Source organism: Callorhinchus milii, unplaced genomic scaffold (assembly GCF_018977255.1).
Source record: "Callorhinchus milii isolate IMCB2004 unplaced genomic scaffold, IMCB_Cmil_1.0 Scaffold3, whole genome shotgun sequence".
NCBI classification, from domain to species: Eukaryota; Metazoa; Chordata; class Chondrichthyes; order Chimaeriformes; family Callorhinchidae; genus Callorhinchus; species Callorhinchus milii.
Genome location: NW_024704744.1, coordinates 89,951,071 through 89,965,229, shown reverse-complemented (window position 1 = coordinate 89,965,229; position 14,159 = coordinate 89,951,071). Strand labels below are relative to the sequence as shown.

The 14,159-nt window shown below is 42.9% G+C and overlaps 1 protein-coding gene across 9 annotated transcripts in view; it reads right to left on the bottom strand.

Annotated features, from left to right (window-relative positions):
• Nucleotides 1–14,159, bottom strand: part of LOC103187627 (serine/threonine-protein kinase MRCK alpha) — a 237,968-nt gene that overhangs the window by 6,933 nt on the left and 216,876 nt on the right. For 7 of the 9 annotated variants that reach the window (XM_042332763.1, XM_042332762.1, XM_042332765.1 and 4 more), the window contains 8 exons: nt 12,358–12,574; nt 11,518–11,580; nt 10,655–11,248; nt 8,558–8,655; nt 7,198–7,282; nt 6,447–6,567; nt 4,933–5,050; nt 2,832–3,017 (listed from right to left, as the gene is read on the bottom strand). In XM_042332763.1, the coding sequence (XP_042188697.1) occupies nt 2,832–3,017; nt 4,933–5,050; nt 6,447–6,567; nt 7,198–7,282; nt 8,558–8,655; nt 10,655–11,248; nt 11,518–11,580; nt 12,358–12,574 (1,482 nt within the window). The remainder of the gene's footprint in view (nt 1–2,831; nt 3,018–4,932; nt 5,051–6,446; nt 6,568–7,197; nt 7,283–8,557; nt 8,656–10,654; nt 11,249–11,517; nt 11,581–12,357; nt 12,575–14,159) is intronic. The other 2 variants (XM_042332769.1, XM_042332770.1) reach the window with 1 other exon arrangement.

Here is a 14,159-nt window from a genome sequence, read left to right as displayed (position 1 = left end):
GCTCTACCTTCATCCACCCTCTCAGTCACTTCATCAAAAAATTCTATTAGGTTTGTCAGACACGATCTGCCTTTAATAAATCCATGTTGACTGTCCTTTATTAAACCATATTTTTCTAAGTGAGGCATTCTGGAACGATATACACTTATGTGTGGAGGAGCTGGGAAGTTCAGCGATTAGTTGTTGGAATATGATGAAGACATGAATCAGGGTTGGAATGTGATGAAGACATGGACCAACATTTCCTTGCAGTTGGATTTGGAGGTGAGGGTGGAGGGAGCATGGGAGGGTGGGTGGTGGCTGGCGTTGAAGAGAAGTTTAGCCTCTAGAATAATATTGGAGTAGAAAGATGATTTGGCTTAGTGAATGGGTAGGCAAGGGAAGGGGAGTTTGGAGAGAGGCACACATTGAGACGAAGAGCTGAGGTTTATGGAGCTTGGCGTGTGGCCCATGGGACTGGGGAGGAGACGAGGGAGATTGTGAGGGGGATTGAGAGACTGACACAAGAGGTCCATAAAAGCCAAATCCACCTTATAATGAGGCTGTGAGAGCGGGATTCACTGTACATGCGTACGGCCACCTGGTTCCCCTGCTACAAAATGCTGACATGTGCAGCATACAAGAAGTGATGTCGAGGGCAACTCAATGACCTGCCAGATAGCCAACTTTAAGCACAGCAACCAGCTAGTATGCAGGCCAGCTGTGTGCATGCACAGTGACTAGGCTCCATATCCACTCACGTTAAACAGTGCTTTATAATGTGACTGCACTGTATATAATAATAATCATAATCCTTGTATTTGATATAGCGCCTTTCAGACGTCTCAAAGTGCTTCACAGAATATACTGTAAAGTGAATTGAAGTATATTTTGTGGGAGAAACGAAACATGGCAGCCAATTGTGCACAGCAGTATCCCACAAACAGTCACCGATTGAGTGACCACATTTAAATTTTTTTTTGAAGGGATTATTACTCTCAGAAAAGCAATCCGCCAATCGAACGTGCAACCGGGTTCCTACTTACTCTAGGTAAACAGAGGCGTGTGGAGTAAAGAAACGTGCCCAACATTTCGTCCTGCCTGGGAAATAATTCTTGGGCCGCAGCAATGCATGATCTGGGGAGGCCGGGTGTGCAATGAAGGGATCAGTGATCATTGTAACTGAGAATGGCTCAAACTATTTAGTAACAAATTATGGTTTAATTATAGCTGACATATATCCTATTCCTAAATTTTAATCCCTGGAGCACTGTTGCTGATTTCCAGCTGTGCAGCTTTTGTGAGAATGTGGTATTCTCTTGAAAGGGAATTCAATAGATGCTTAAAGAGGAGGACAATTAAAGGGCAAGGGGGAGTGAGCAAGCAATCGAGAAGAACAGGCAGCTCAGGCTGAATGAATGCCCTGCGTCACTGCTGTAATGTTCTTTGTTTCTAACCCCAATTCCATCGGTCCCAAAGCAAATGTGCCGGAAATGCCAATGAAAAGTGATCCATTGCGGCTCACTTTATAAGCATGTCAGGACGTTGTTCCGATGGATCTGCAGCAAATTATAGATCTTTTAGTCTAGTGTTCAGAGTGAATACGATATGCTGAATGCACCTCTCAAAAGGTTAATAGAAATGGCTCGCTCAAATTAGCAACATCACCACTTGGTGTCCTTTGTGATATAGGGCATTGTTGTGTAACTACAGAAACAAGACTGGTCCATTGGAAACAGATGGCTGGGCAGAGGAAGCTGAAATAGCCATTCCTCAATAGCTTTGAAGATATGGTCGGTATATTGCTAAACAATGGCTCAGAGTTGGTAACTTGGACTGCATCACAACAACCTGTAGGAACTCCATTCCATTGAGATCTACTCCTGAAGACAAAACACTACTGTATTTAGCAACTCAACGCACCACATTTTAAATCATTTCAACATATCTGACAAAGCATATGTAGGTTGCTTCTGGCAAGCCGGTGTGCACTTCACACCAATACACGATGGCAAGCAGCTACCATTCTGGAAAAGCTCCCAGCTCCTTGATCCACAATCACCTCTGTACTATTTACTGTGGAATTGTGGCTTATAAAACGGCGCATTTTGACTTGACCCTTTCACCAGCCGCTATCAATCACAGCAGAATCTATGCTAACAGGGCTGATCTAAAGTCCTGATGTTGCTTCTACCCAGTAATCTTATCTATTTGGGCTACATATTAATTTCTCAAAATAATCCAACATGGTAAACGTGTGCAATGGGGACGTTATATTGAGCAAAAAGACAAAAAAGATGAATACCTCTTGGTTTATACAGTTATGAATGCTGGTTTGAAACAATCTAGATCTACGTGGATCTGCTTTAATTCCTGAGCAAATTCTATATTGAATTGACAAATAGGAGGTGTTAAAGACAGACTGGCTTAGTTCTGATGAAAGGCCATTGACCTGAAATGTTAAGTCACTTTCCTCTCTGTAGATGCTGCCTGACTTGCTGAGTGTTCCCAGAGACTTCTGTTTTATTTCAGATTTCCAGCATCTGCAGTATTTTTCCGTTTTGTCTTAATTTAATGATTGATTTTTCTTCCTTCATTCACCCCCCTCCTGGCCAAGTGAGATCAGGAATTTGGTGAAGGAAATTGCAGGTGTGGTCAGGTGCAATAGCAATGAGTAACACTGAAGGCCTTTTGCAAATCCCTTGGGAAGCATTTACACAATCTGACGGCAAAAACCCTGTCATTAAATAAACAGGTGGAGGATATAACCACACAATGCAAGGCTCTGAGCATTAGGTTAGTCTCACTCTGACACACACGGCACACTGTTAGAGGGATACCACCCACCCTACCCTTGGTGTCATGGAATGTAGAGAGTTGGAGGTGGAGCACGGTGAGGGGGAGCCAGTGGGGCTTTTGGAATCGTGGCACAGGAAGTTTTCGGCAGAGTGAACGGTCATGTGATAGACGTGCTCGAAGTTGGTTGGAGTGGAGATCAGGCTGGAGTCATGATTGGGGAGAGGATGTGGGGAATCTGGCTACAGAAAGAGCAACAGGAGGCAAGTAGGTCAGAAATAATAAAAGCAACAGCAGCAAAGCACCAATCCTAATGATATACGACACAGGAACAGCAGCGGAATTTGTACTCAACATATAAAACCATTATAGTCACCCAGAGCAGCTCTTACAGCAAGAACTTGCATTTACACTCTGCCCCTCCCACAGAGTAGCGACCCAGAGCGCTTGACAGTGGCGGAGCACGATATTGAGCCGGTGGGAGGTGACCTTAGGCACGATCAAGAGAAAGGTTCTCAGACACGACCTGAATGTGGGGACAGAAGGGGCAAGCTTGAGGGATAGACGAAGAGTGTTCCAGAGTTTCAAGGCATAGTGGCCGAATGCATGGCCACCGATGGTGGAACGGAGGGCACTGGGGATATGCCAGAGGTCAGAGCCAGTCAAGTGGTGGCAGCAAGTAGTGGGTTGGGGGGTAAGCAGGTCTGAAAGGTAGGGAGATGCCAGGGCATGAAGGGATTTGAAAACGAGTTTGAGGATCTTGAAATGAATCTTACTGTTAGAGATAGAAGCTCAAGTCTGTGAAGAATTATCACTGTTATTACATAGGGCTTAAACCCTTCTGATCCAGAGGCAAGAGTGCCATCAACTGAGCTGAGCTGACTGAATGACATTGTAGGGAAATGACATCACCTTCTTAATATTTTGTTGATCTTAATTTACAGACAAAAGCAAATTTGAATGTTTTCATAAGCTAACAATATTTCCAGGTAACTTCCCATACTGAGGTGTAAGGAATCTCCTGAGTTCCCAGACTATAAAAACGTATTAAGATTTGTGTCAGCATCGCTCATTTCAATGCTAATCTTGAATTCATAGCTTCAAAGAAAGGATATAAACTGATTCATAATTCAACTGACTTTTTTTAAAAAAGGTATTAGGGACACATCCAACAACGTCCCTAAATAAAATTAGTCGTTCATTTCCTGGCTGTTTGTGGGACAATGCTGTGTGAAAATTGGCTGCTGCATTTTCCTAAGAATACAGAGTCAAAATCTTTACAGTACAATAGAAATTCTGTGAGATATTTTGACAATGTAATGAAGTGCTATATCAAATGTACAGATTATTTATTACATGGCTAGCAGTGGTGGTGCAAAACGAACTATACAAGTTCAGAGAAATTTAAAAAAATTAAGTGTTATTAACAATAATAATCCTTGCATTTAACTGACCTTGCAACAACTGATCACGTCTTTGAGACATCTCAAAGTCCTTCACAGAATATACTGTAAAGTGAATTGACTATATGTTGTGGGCAAAACGATTATTTGATGATAATGTAGATGTTTGAATTGAGCCTTTTGAGAAGTTGAACAAGCAGCTAGAGCAATCAATAGTCCATTCTTACCTATCACTACATTCACTGTCTCGATTGGAAAATCCCTTCCTTTATTAAACCTAATTAATGTGTGTGTGAGGCTGTATGTTGGACGTGGGTATGTGGGGTGTACTTGTGCGTGTGCATATGGGTATGTGTGGATGTGTGCATGTGTGGGGTATGTGTGTGTTGGGGTATGTGTGCATTTGTGTGTGTAGGGGTGTGTGTGTTGGGGTATGTGTGTATATGGCGGGGATGTGTGTGTGGGTAGGGGGGAAATATGTTTGTGGGATATGTGTGTGTGGGTGTGTGTGTGGGGGGAGGGGGCTATGTGTGGGGGGGTGTTTATTTGGGAGGTAGGGGAGAGTGGTTGTGCCTATCTTTGGGTAAGGAGTGAGATTGTGGATTAAGCCTGGTGTAGTGTAAGTGTTCATTGGCATCATGTCCAAATACAAACGCAGCAATCAGGTCCTCTATAATCTTTATATTAAACCCTTGAATGTAATTGTACTGTTTTTATATCAGAAACACCCATCAGACAGCGATCCCCATCGTACCATTGGCAAATCTTTCAGGATCTGGATGCCATCTCCTGGACCCATGTGCACAATGTGATTGAAGTTGGTCGGGTTTGAGATTAATTTCGATCGCATTTCCGGATCCCGAAGCATTTCCCTGCAACAAAAGAGGAATTTAATTTTAATTTTCACTTTTTTTTTGTAATTCACCCTCATCAATGTTCCCAGCCTTTCTCACCGCTGCTCGCAAGCCACATGGTACAAGACGCACTCAAAGAGTTTTCTTTCTCTCTCTGGAGAAGAAACTGAAGCTGCTGTCAGGGTGAGACAAGCTGTAGTTTCTAGGCAAATACTGTTTTTTTGTGGAGTCCTGTAGCTCAGTGGTTAGAGCTCTCGCTTTGCAAGCGAGAGAGCTGAGTTCAATTCCAGGCAGAGGGCGAAATCTTGGGGAAGTTTTCTTACTCCACACAGAGCCTAATAATAATCCCCAAACCAAAACAGTATAATAAATTGGTCATTTTCAATCTACGACTGTTTGTAGGACATTGCTGTGCGCAATTGGCTGCCGCGTTTGCCCACAAATATACAGTCAATCCACTTTACAGTATATTCTGTGAAGCGCTTTGGGACGTCCTCCCGACGTGAAAAGCGCTATATCAAATGCAAGATTATTATTAAATACAATATGAATACTGATGTGCTGAATCACAGCTGTGTGTGACCACTGCAGCCACAAAGTAAACACATGTCAAACAGTAATGCAGTAACCTCTAAGGTAATCTTTCTGTTGCCAGTTTTCTCTGTTTATCTCTGCCAAACAAACTGGACTCTTCCACCTTCTTTCTGCTATGGCTTAATACACACTTGATCCAATGGGAATGATTCACAAGTGAGCTTCGACAGTGAGTGTTAATAATAATCCTTGCATTTGATATAGCGCTTTTCACAGCTTCTAGACGTCTCAAAGCGCTTCATAGAATATACTGTAAAGTGAATTGAGTGTATATTTGTGGGCGAAATGCGGCAGCCAATTGCGCACAGTAGCTTCCCACAAACAGTCGTGGATTGAAGTGTCCAATTTATTATTTTTTTTCTTGAGGAATTATTATCATGCGTGAGGAGTAAGGAAACTTGCCCAACGTTTTGTCCTGCCAGGAATCGAACCCAAGTCTTTCGCTTGCGAGGTGAGTGCTCTAATCACTGAACTACAGTGTAACAGTGTTAGGAGACTTTTTGACAGTGGAGAGCATCGCAACTGAATCCTGTTCCTATTTTCATCCGATGACCTCATGAGAGGCTTGAACTTCCTCATGATCTTAGTCTCAACACCATGAACTTAAACTCTCAAGACCCTCCCCTTCAACCCTCAGCTCAGGTCCAAATCCCTGAATGCCCAGTGCCTTTGGACGTTCTCCCGACATGAAAGGCGTTGTGTAAATGTCATTTGTTGTTATTGTGCCGCAAAATTATGGAAGATTCTTACATTCAGCTTCAGTTTGGAAACAAGAGGGGAAGGGATGGAGGCATTATTTGCAACGTTGGACACAACTAACCTCCTCTGCTGAAGCCTCTCCTCCTCAGGCACCCGAAACGAGTATCTCCTTTTGCTTCTGGTCCTGACCATCTGTTTCCTACTGTTGTCGGTAGTTTCAGGGACGACAAGCTCATCACCTTCTGCATGGACAGACAGAAACCAAAAACTTATTCAAGTCTGAACAGAGGGACAACACCAATAACATAATCTTATATTTACACAGCGTCGTTCACGTCGGGAGGACGTCGCAAGGTGCTGGACAGTCAGGGATTTAGACCCGAGCAGGAGTTTGGGATCAGGATGGGTAGAGAGCAGTGAGGGTAGGGGTAGGAGGGTGGTCAAAGGTGCGGTCGAAGAAGAAGGTCTTGAGGCATGTCTTGAAGGAGGAAAAAGAAGGAGTGAAGGTAAGGGACTGTGGGATGGAGTTCCTAAGGGTGGGGCAGAGAGGCTGAAGGCCTGATCACCAATGGTGAGGTGGGCCGGATGGGCGACATGGAGCAGGCTGGAGCCTACTGAATGGAGGGAGTGGACAGGTTGATATAGTGTTAGCAGGTGACAGAGGTAGGGAGGAGCAAAGACGTGGAGGGTTTTGAAGGCGACTAAAGGAGACAATAGCAGGATTCCTGTTAAAGCCTTCAGTGGTTCAACGATTTTAAAAAAATTAATTTCAAAATCATACAATGCCTGGAAATGTGCCCGTTCCATGGTGGATAACTGAATTTAATAAAGCTCAAAATGACGCTAAGGTTAAGGATAGAAGAAACACATACCTGCCATCTTGTTTTTAAAATAGATTAACCGGATTGTCTCAAGACCCAACAAATTAAGCGATCCCTCTGGATTGAGTGGCCGAACCTGCAACAGATTGACAGCGAACTTGCAAATCTTAGAAGGCTGGTTTTAAAAGAATATTTAAGTGGCTTCTCCTCCCATTTCCCTGTTTATTCCCCTTAACCATGTCAGAACATTCCCAAACAACATGTTCAGGAATGTTTCTGAGCTGCCTGATTGGGCTGTGCAAGGAGGGAGACTTATTCTTTGAGTATGTTCCAGTCAGCTCATCTGAGATCAATTTCACAAGGTAGGGAAATTGCAAGATCTATCCCTTCTTCTTGGCCAGTCCATAGGGTCTAACACTGGGCCCACCACTCTGCCCAAAGAGCTAATTATTGATGCCGTCAATCCCCTCAACACTGATGGTTGAGAGGGGGATTAACCTGCTCAACAGGCCACCAATGATGACACTTCTAAAGCTGTCTCCATCGAAATGTGCACCCCACAAGGGTCTCAGTCTCTCACCAACATGGGGAGTCACGAGTAACTGAGGTCTCAATTGCACCAGAGAGTCCTTAAAGTGAAACATCCGTGAAAAGCGCTATAACAAATGCAAGGATTATTATTATCTAACACTGGGACACTGTCCCATCTGTGCACACATTACCCAAACTGTGTGGTGTTACAGCATTATTTACAATTAGCTTTGAAGTAAACCCATACTGCGGCAAATAATAACAATAATAATCCTTGCATTTGATATAGCATCTTATCACGTCGTTGAGACATCTCAAATCGCTTCACAAAACTGTAAAGTGAATGGACTGTGTATTTTGTGGGCGAAACATGGCAGCCAATTGCTCACAGCAATGACCATCTTCATTCAATGCCATTTACTGACCCGAAATCCATCTTGATCTTGTGGAAAAGCCACGGTCTTATGATTTAAGATTGTTCATAGTTTGGGTAAAATTCTTAAAATTAGGTTCAATCTGGAAGTTGTTTGCCGCAGTTTTTGAAAAGAAACTGGTTTCCAAATTAAAACTGACTGAGAATTTCCCAAAAGGCGGCAAATTCTTACATTTTAATATAATGGTCTCAAGGGTAGGATGAAATTTCAGACTTCTTACGCCTACGAACAAGCTATTCTGCCACCCCACCTCCCTCACAAATGTTTAGGTGAAAGTTAAGATCTCCCATTTAGAACCACAGAAATCGCAACATATCCAGTCAATTCACTTTACAGTATATTCTGTGAAGAGCTTTGAGACGTCTCAAAGATGTGATAAGGCACTATATCAAATGCAATTATTATTATTGTTAAATCAAATATCTTTGCGAAAGTACTCAACATACCTTCTTCAGTGCAACTGTCTGAATCCATTCCATAGTGTTCACGTCAAATACATCTACAGCATTCTCACTATACACAGATAGATATGGAGCATTGTAACCTGTAAGAAAGACAAGACAAGGTGTAGCATCCACCACACTCTGAAAATTCAGGGCCTGTTTGGCTTCAGTCCTTGCCATATGTTCTCATGTAGCAAATTTGCTAACAAAAATCAGGTGGTGCACTTGTGGGATTTTAAACTCAAGAGCATTTACCAGTTGCTCTGCAATCTGGAAACTGCTTCATAAGTGACTGAGGTGCCAGTGTGTCAGATTGCGAGTGGATGGATTCTCATGCCTTGGGGATAGTCTGGGAAAGCTGACTCCAGTGATGAAAGAAGCAAGAGTGTCATCACGTAACAGTCCATTGGTACACATCCATCAGTGATCCTGGCCTTTGATACCTTCCCAATACAATAAACACCGAATGTATCTGGGAGCCAATCTACTCTGCATTAGCCGCAGTTCTGTGCTTTAACCCATCTCCAATACGAATTGAAGTGACAGTAACTAAACATATTTTGCATTGGACACATACGTGCCAACAGATAAGACCAAACTTCACTCCAATCTGACTGGATTAGAGATAAAAGGGCACACACCAGGTGCCAACATTGTGACAACAAATTGCATTTACATAACACCTATCATGTTTCACATTGACAAACACTCTATTTTAAGCAAAATCGGAAGGAAAAGGGCACAGGTTCTTATTGTGTTTTATCTTGACTCAAAGCAATTCACCAGTAGCGACTGCCAGGTTTCACATCTATTTTTGTAGGCAAACGCTGCAGCAAATAGTGCCAGAAAAGTCATACATGAAACCCTAAACTGAAGGACCAATTCAATTGGTTGTTGTTCACATTAAACGTGGTGGATAGAATTTTATAATCTGACAAATATAGTCAATGCAATGTGCATGTTAATATAAAAATGTAAATCGCTTCTTAATTACTGAATTCTTTCTTTGAATTAAGATGGAGTCCCAGTAGTCCTGAGTCAGACTGGTGTGCAATAGTCAAGGCACAGCTTATGACAGAATAGGCATCCTGAGTCATCTGTAGGATTTGGAGGAGCAGGCCAGGGACAGGGATTCTTCCCACTCAGCTCCCATTAAACCTGCAAGCCAAAGCCCTAGTGGTAGGATTGGAGGTTAGACAAGCGGAAGGAGGTTTGTGAGACAGTGTATTAGCTAATTAAACTTCAGCAATGCTCAAATGCATACAATGATCTTGAGCCTTTGCTCTTGCCAATCTGTGCCCAACACTTCCCAGAAGGATAAGGTGAGTCGTCATGTCCCTCCAGTGAAAAGCTAAGGATTGCCTGATCAAGTCCTGAGGTTACAATAGGATAAAGAGTATCAGATTATTTTCATTTGTCAGAAAATCTGTCAGGGGAGGACACAAATTTAAGGATAATATTAATAATAATCCGGCATTTGATAATAGTGCCTTATCATGTCTTCAAGACGTCTCAAAGCGCTTCACAGAATATACTGTAAAGTGAATTGACTGTATATTTTGTGGGCGAAACACGGCAGCCAACAATGTCCACAAACAGTCGTTACCCAATTGAATGACATTATTGTTGTTTGAATCACAAAGGGGACTAAAGTTAGAAAAAAATGTCTTTCCGCAGAGAATAGTTGGAATGCGTAATTCTCTGCCATAAACCATTGTTGGAGCAGAATTCATCAGGTATTTTCAAGTGGAATGAAATTGATGCTTGAGGAGGAATGTTAAGAAGGTCGGGGAGTGAGCAGGAAAAGATTAGATTTAGATGACTCACAATGGAGCAAAACATCAGTGCAAGGTTACCGAATGATGTTTCTGCGATATAAATATGATTCTAAGCAGTTTGAAGCTAAATCTGTTTCCAGGTTGGGAGAACAAGTTTGATTAGGTAAATGACCTTCTATTCCTTTAGCCAGGAACCTGGAGTAAATATATGCCGTGGGAGGGTGGGAGAGGGAAAGAAGGAAGGGAAGAAAGAAAGATGGCAAAGTCCTGGTTTGGGGAACAAACCATCAACATGACTAGTAGGGGAACGAAATGGACTTACAGCATGTGGTTGGTAGAGCTGGCCACATGAGTTCTTGTTGCCTGGACCTTCGGCCCTGACAGTCCACATAAACACCTACAGTACCGAAACACAGCAAGTATTCCTTGCCCGAGATCTCCACCGCACAGATGGCGTCTGCTGGTGGCTGGGCGATGAAAGAAAGCGTGTGGTCATCCGGGTGCAGCAAGCTGACCGGGCCACCCTCCCCCTGCAGCGGGTACTTGGCAAAGCCTGACTGGAAGCCCACTAACAGGCGCTCATTGAAGATGCCCATCCACTGGACCACGCCGGGAACCTGGATCTCGCGCGTCTTCTTGTGCCGCGTTTTGCTCTGGTTCAGTTCGTAGCACAGCACCTGGCGCTTCATGGCCACGCACAGGCAGGTGGCCGCCCCATGGCGCATGGGCCCTGAGGACAAGCTCTGGCAGCCCTTTGTCTCCACTAACTTAGAGAAGTCAGCCTCCCGCCCGTCCAGGGCTGTCATGGGGAAGAGGCGCACATGCCGGTTACGGCCCGAGATAACAGCCACGAGCTGCTCCCCCGAGATCAGCTCAATCTGATGCACCTTCTTGTTGTCACCCACACGGATTATTTCTGCCAAAGACAAAGGAGTAAATTTTAAAAAAAAGGTATATTTCAACTTGCTTCTTCTCCCTTACTTGCAATTACCTCCTTTTTTTTAGATCAAATTCAACTGCGAGTCACAGCAGTGAATCAGTTGATTGTGGGGTGTATCACAAGCTAGTCTACTCTTGAAAACAATATTTTCTTTTATATAGTGATTAATTCTAATATTCTCAGAAAACCTGCTCTATGCAGAGATTCACTTACAAGAACATTCACTGTTACAGATATTCACTTACCGTCCTTGGTGACGTGTACAACAAATAATCCTTCTTCATTTCCCAGCGCTATCCTTTCGTGATCTGGATTGGAACAACAAAAAAAGCACAGAAGTCATTAGTGGAACCGTAGTAGGTTTTAAGTACTAAGGGTCTATTGTTGTGATCATTACGTTTAAAAGTTCAATTCGGTGTACTTACACACGAGACTCCACTCCCCACAAACTAATCAGTGTATAACCAAAGCTTGTTATACAAGTGCATGTTTGCATATCTGGACTTGTAGGTTAATGCCTCAGGGCAGCTGTTCTCCCTCAACATACTTTGTAACTACATTGGTTGGACATCTAAGTTCAGATGTCCCCTCAGTATGCGTGATAACCATGGTAGTTAGTTATAGAGTACCTACTAACAGAACACTAACTAATCCATATGCGTTCTTCATTCTAACAACCCTGTGTGTGTAAAACCTCTACTTTTTCTTGCAACTATTAATTAATGATAATTTTTCTTACTGACCACTTTTTTCTATAAATGCAACACATGGACAGACCGTGAAGCTCAATGATTTCACAATCACACGTGTGGTGGGACAATCAGTGCATTGTTTTGTTTATTTTGTGAGATGTGTGTATGTGCTTGTGAGATGTGTTTGTGAGATGTGTGTGTGGAAGATGTGTGTGAGATACGTGTGTGTGAGATGTGCGTTTGTGTGTGTGTGTTTGTGAGGTGTGTGTGGGAGATGTGTGTTTGTGAGATGTGCATTTCTGTGTGAATTATTATTTACTAAAAATGTTAATATGTGGAATCATTTGTTTGAGATATCAGTGACATAACAAAGGATGGTTTGCTGGCTTCTACCTATAATAGCAGCCGACTGAGTTGTCTTAATGAGTGGCAGGGCACTGTCATAAGCTTCCTTTGGGATGAACACTGAGCGGTCCTTGAGCTTATTCTTCTTCAGGATCCGGTGTAGCTCATTCAGCACCCCAACCCACTTGTTCTTCTCGTTCTCGCTATCCGCTAGGATCAAGATTGAACACTTGTTGTTGGAGGTTGACAACTGGGAGGCTGTGACCTGTAACAGTACAAAGATGTAATTATGTAAAGAGAAAGCTGAGCTGTGTCGTGTCAAACCGAAGATTTCTCCAAACCGCAAACATTGCTTCTCAAGTGCATTTCAAAAGGCTTAAGCATTGTAATAACACTGTGGTCAATTTAGTGATACATTCAATATTTGTACATCGAATGACTTATTGGATATGTGGGAGGGCAACCTCACTGCCCAACAATGTACAGCATGAAGCCGCTCCTTTGCCACTGAACCTCCAGCTTTCAACTTTCCGTTCGAGTTTATTCTGAGTCTGAGTAAAAAGCCATGATCTGACCAGTCCATTTGCAAAGATCTCACCAATGTAAATGGCGTTGGATTGGGGATGCAACTCCACTACACAGATAAGTTCAATGTACTGACTAAATTAATTTAATTGTGTCTTGCTAAACACAACTGGAACTGCAGCTTGGCCAAGCTGTAGAATTCCCCCCTCGCCCTTCCCCTGTAAAAGTTCCAATCAATAGTATACAACATTTATATATATGGAACTGGATACCAGCTTAACTATGACTGTTGTTGTTGCAGATCTCAGTAACTGGCACTTCACAGTGGCTACACTTCACTGTAACTGCAAGAAGGAAGCCTTCCTCTCCTGCCTCGGTTTCAGTTATTGTCAATGATGTGACAGTTATTAGTCATCGCAATTTTAACCCCACTCTTTCAATCATTCAGATACCTATTATAGATTACACAACTGCTCGGCATCTCTGATCCGGTTCACAATGCCAAGATTTTACAGAGGATATACCTGGGTCAGCAGAGATGTGCTACAAATCAGCACCGTTAACAACAACAAATTACATGTGTATACGCCTTTCAATTGGGAGGACGTGCCAAGGTGCTGGACAGTCAGGGATTTGGATCCGAGCAGGGGGTTGGGATTGGGGGTGTGTGGAGGGTAGGGGAAGAAGGGTGGGCAATAGTGCGGTCGAAGAGTGAGATCTTGAGATGTGGTTTGAAGGAAGTAAGGGTGAAGAATGAAAGAATTCAGAATGAACTGGTTAGAATGATCCCATCCCCTGCTTGCCAGATGGTTGGGAGTCCAGCAGAGGGAACTTTCCTCTGCATTCTGCTATGCTGTGGGAAGTTGATGCAGACACTATGCCTGAAATAGGAAATTGTTCAATTTCTCAGCACTCACAAGAGAGTTTTTGAATATAAGGCAGGGTAGCTCGGGGCTATTTGATATCAGTAATTTTAAACAAAAAAAACACATTTGAACATTTACATTACCTGATATCATAGACACATAGAAACAAGAGGAGGCCATTCAGGCCCTCGAGCCTGTTTTGCCATTCTATAAGATCAGGGTTGATCTGTACCTCAACTCCAAATACCTGCCCTTGCCCCGTCCATAATCTCTTGATACCCTGACCTAACAAATGATTTCAGTCAACAACAATAACTTGTATTTATATAGCGCCCTTCATGCAGGGTAGCATCCCAGAGCGCATCAAATAACTTATTAGTCAATTACTTACTAAATGAAATGTACAAAATAATTTTTATACTTCATGGAGGTTGGGGGATTGCACATAAGAGGTGCTCA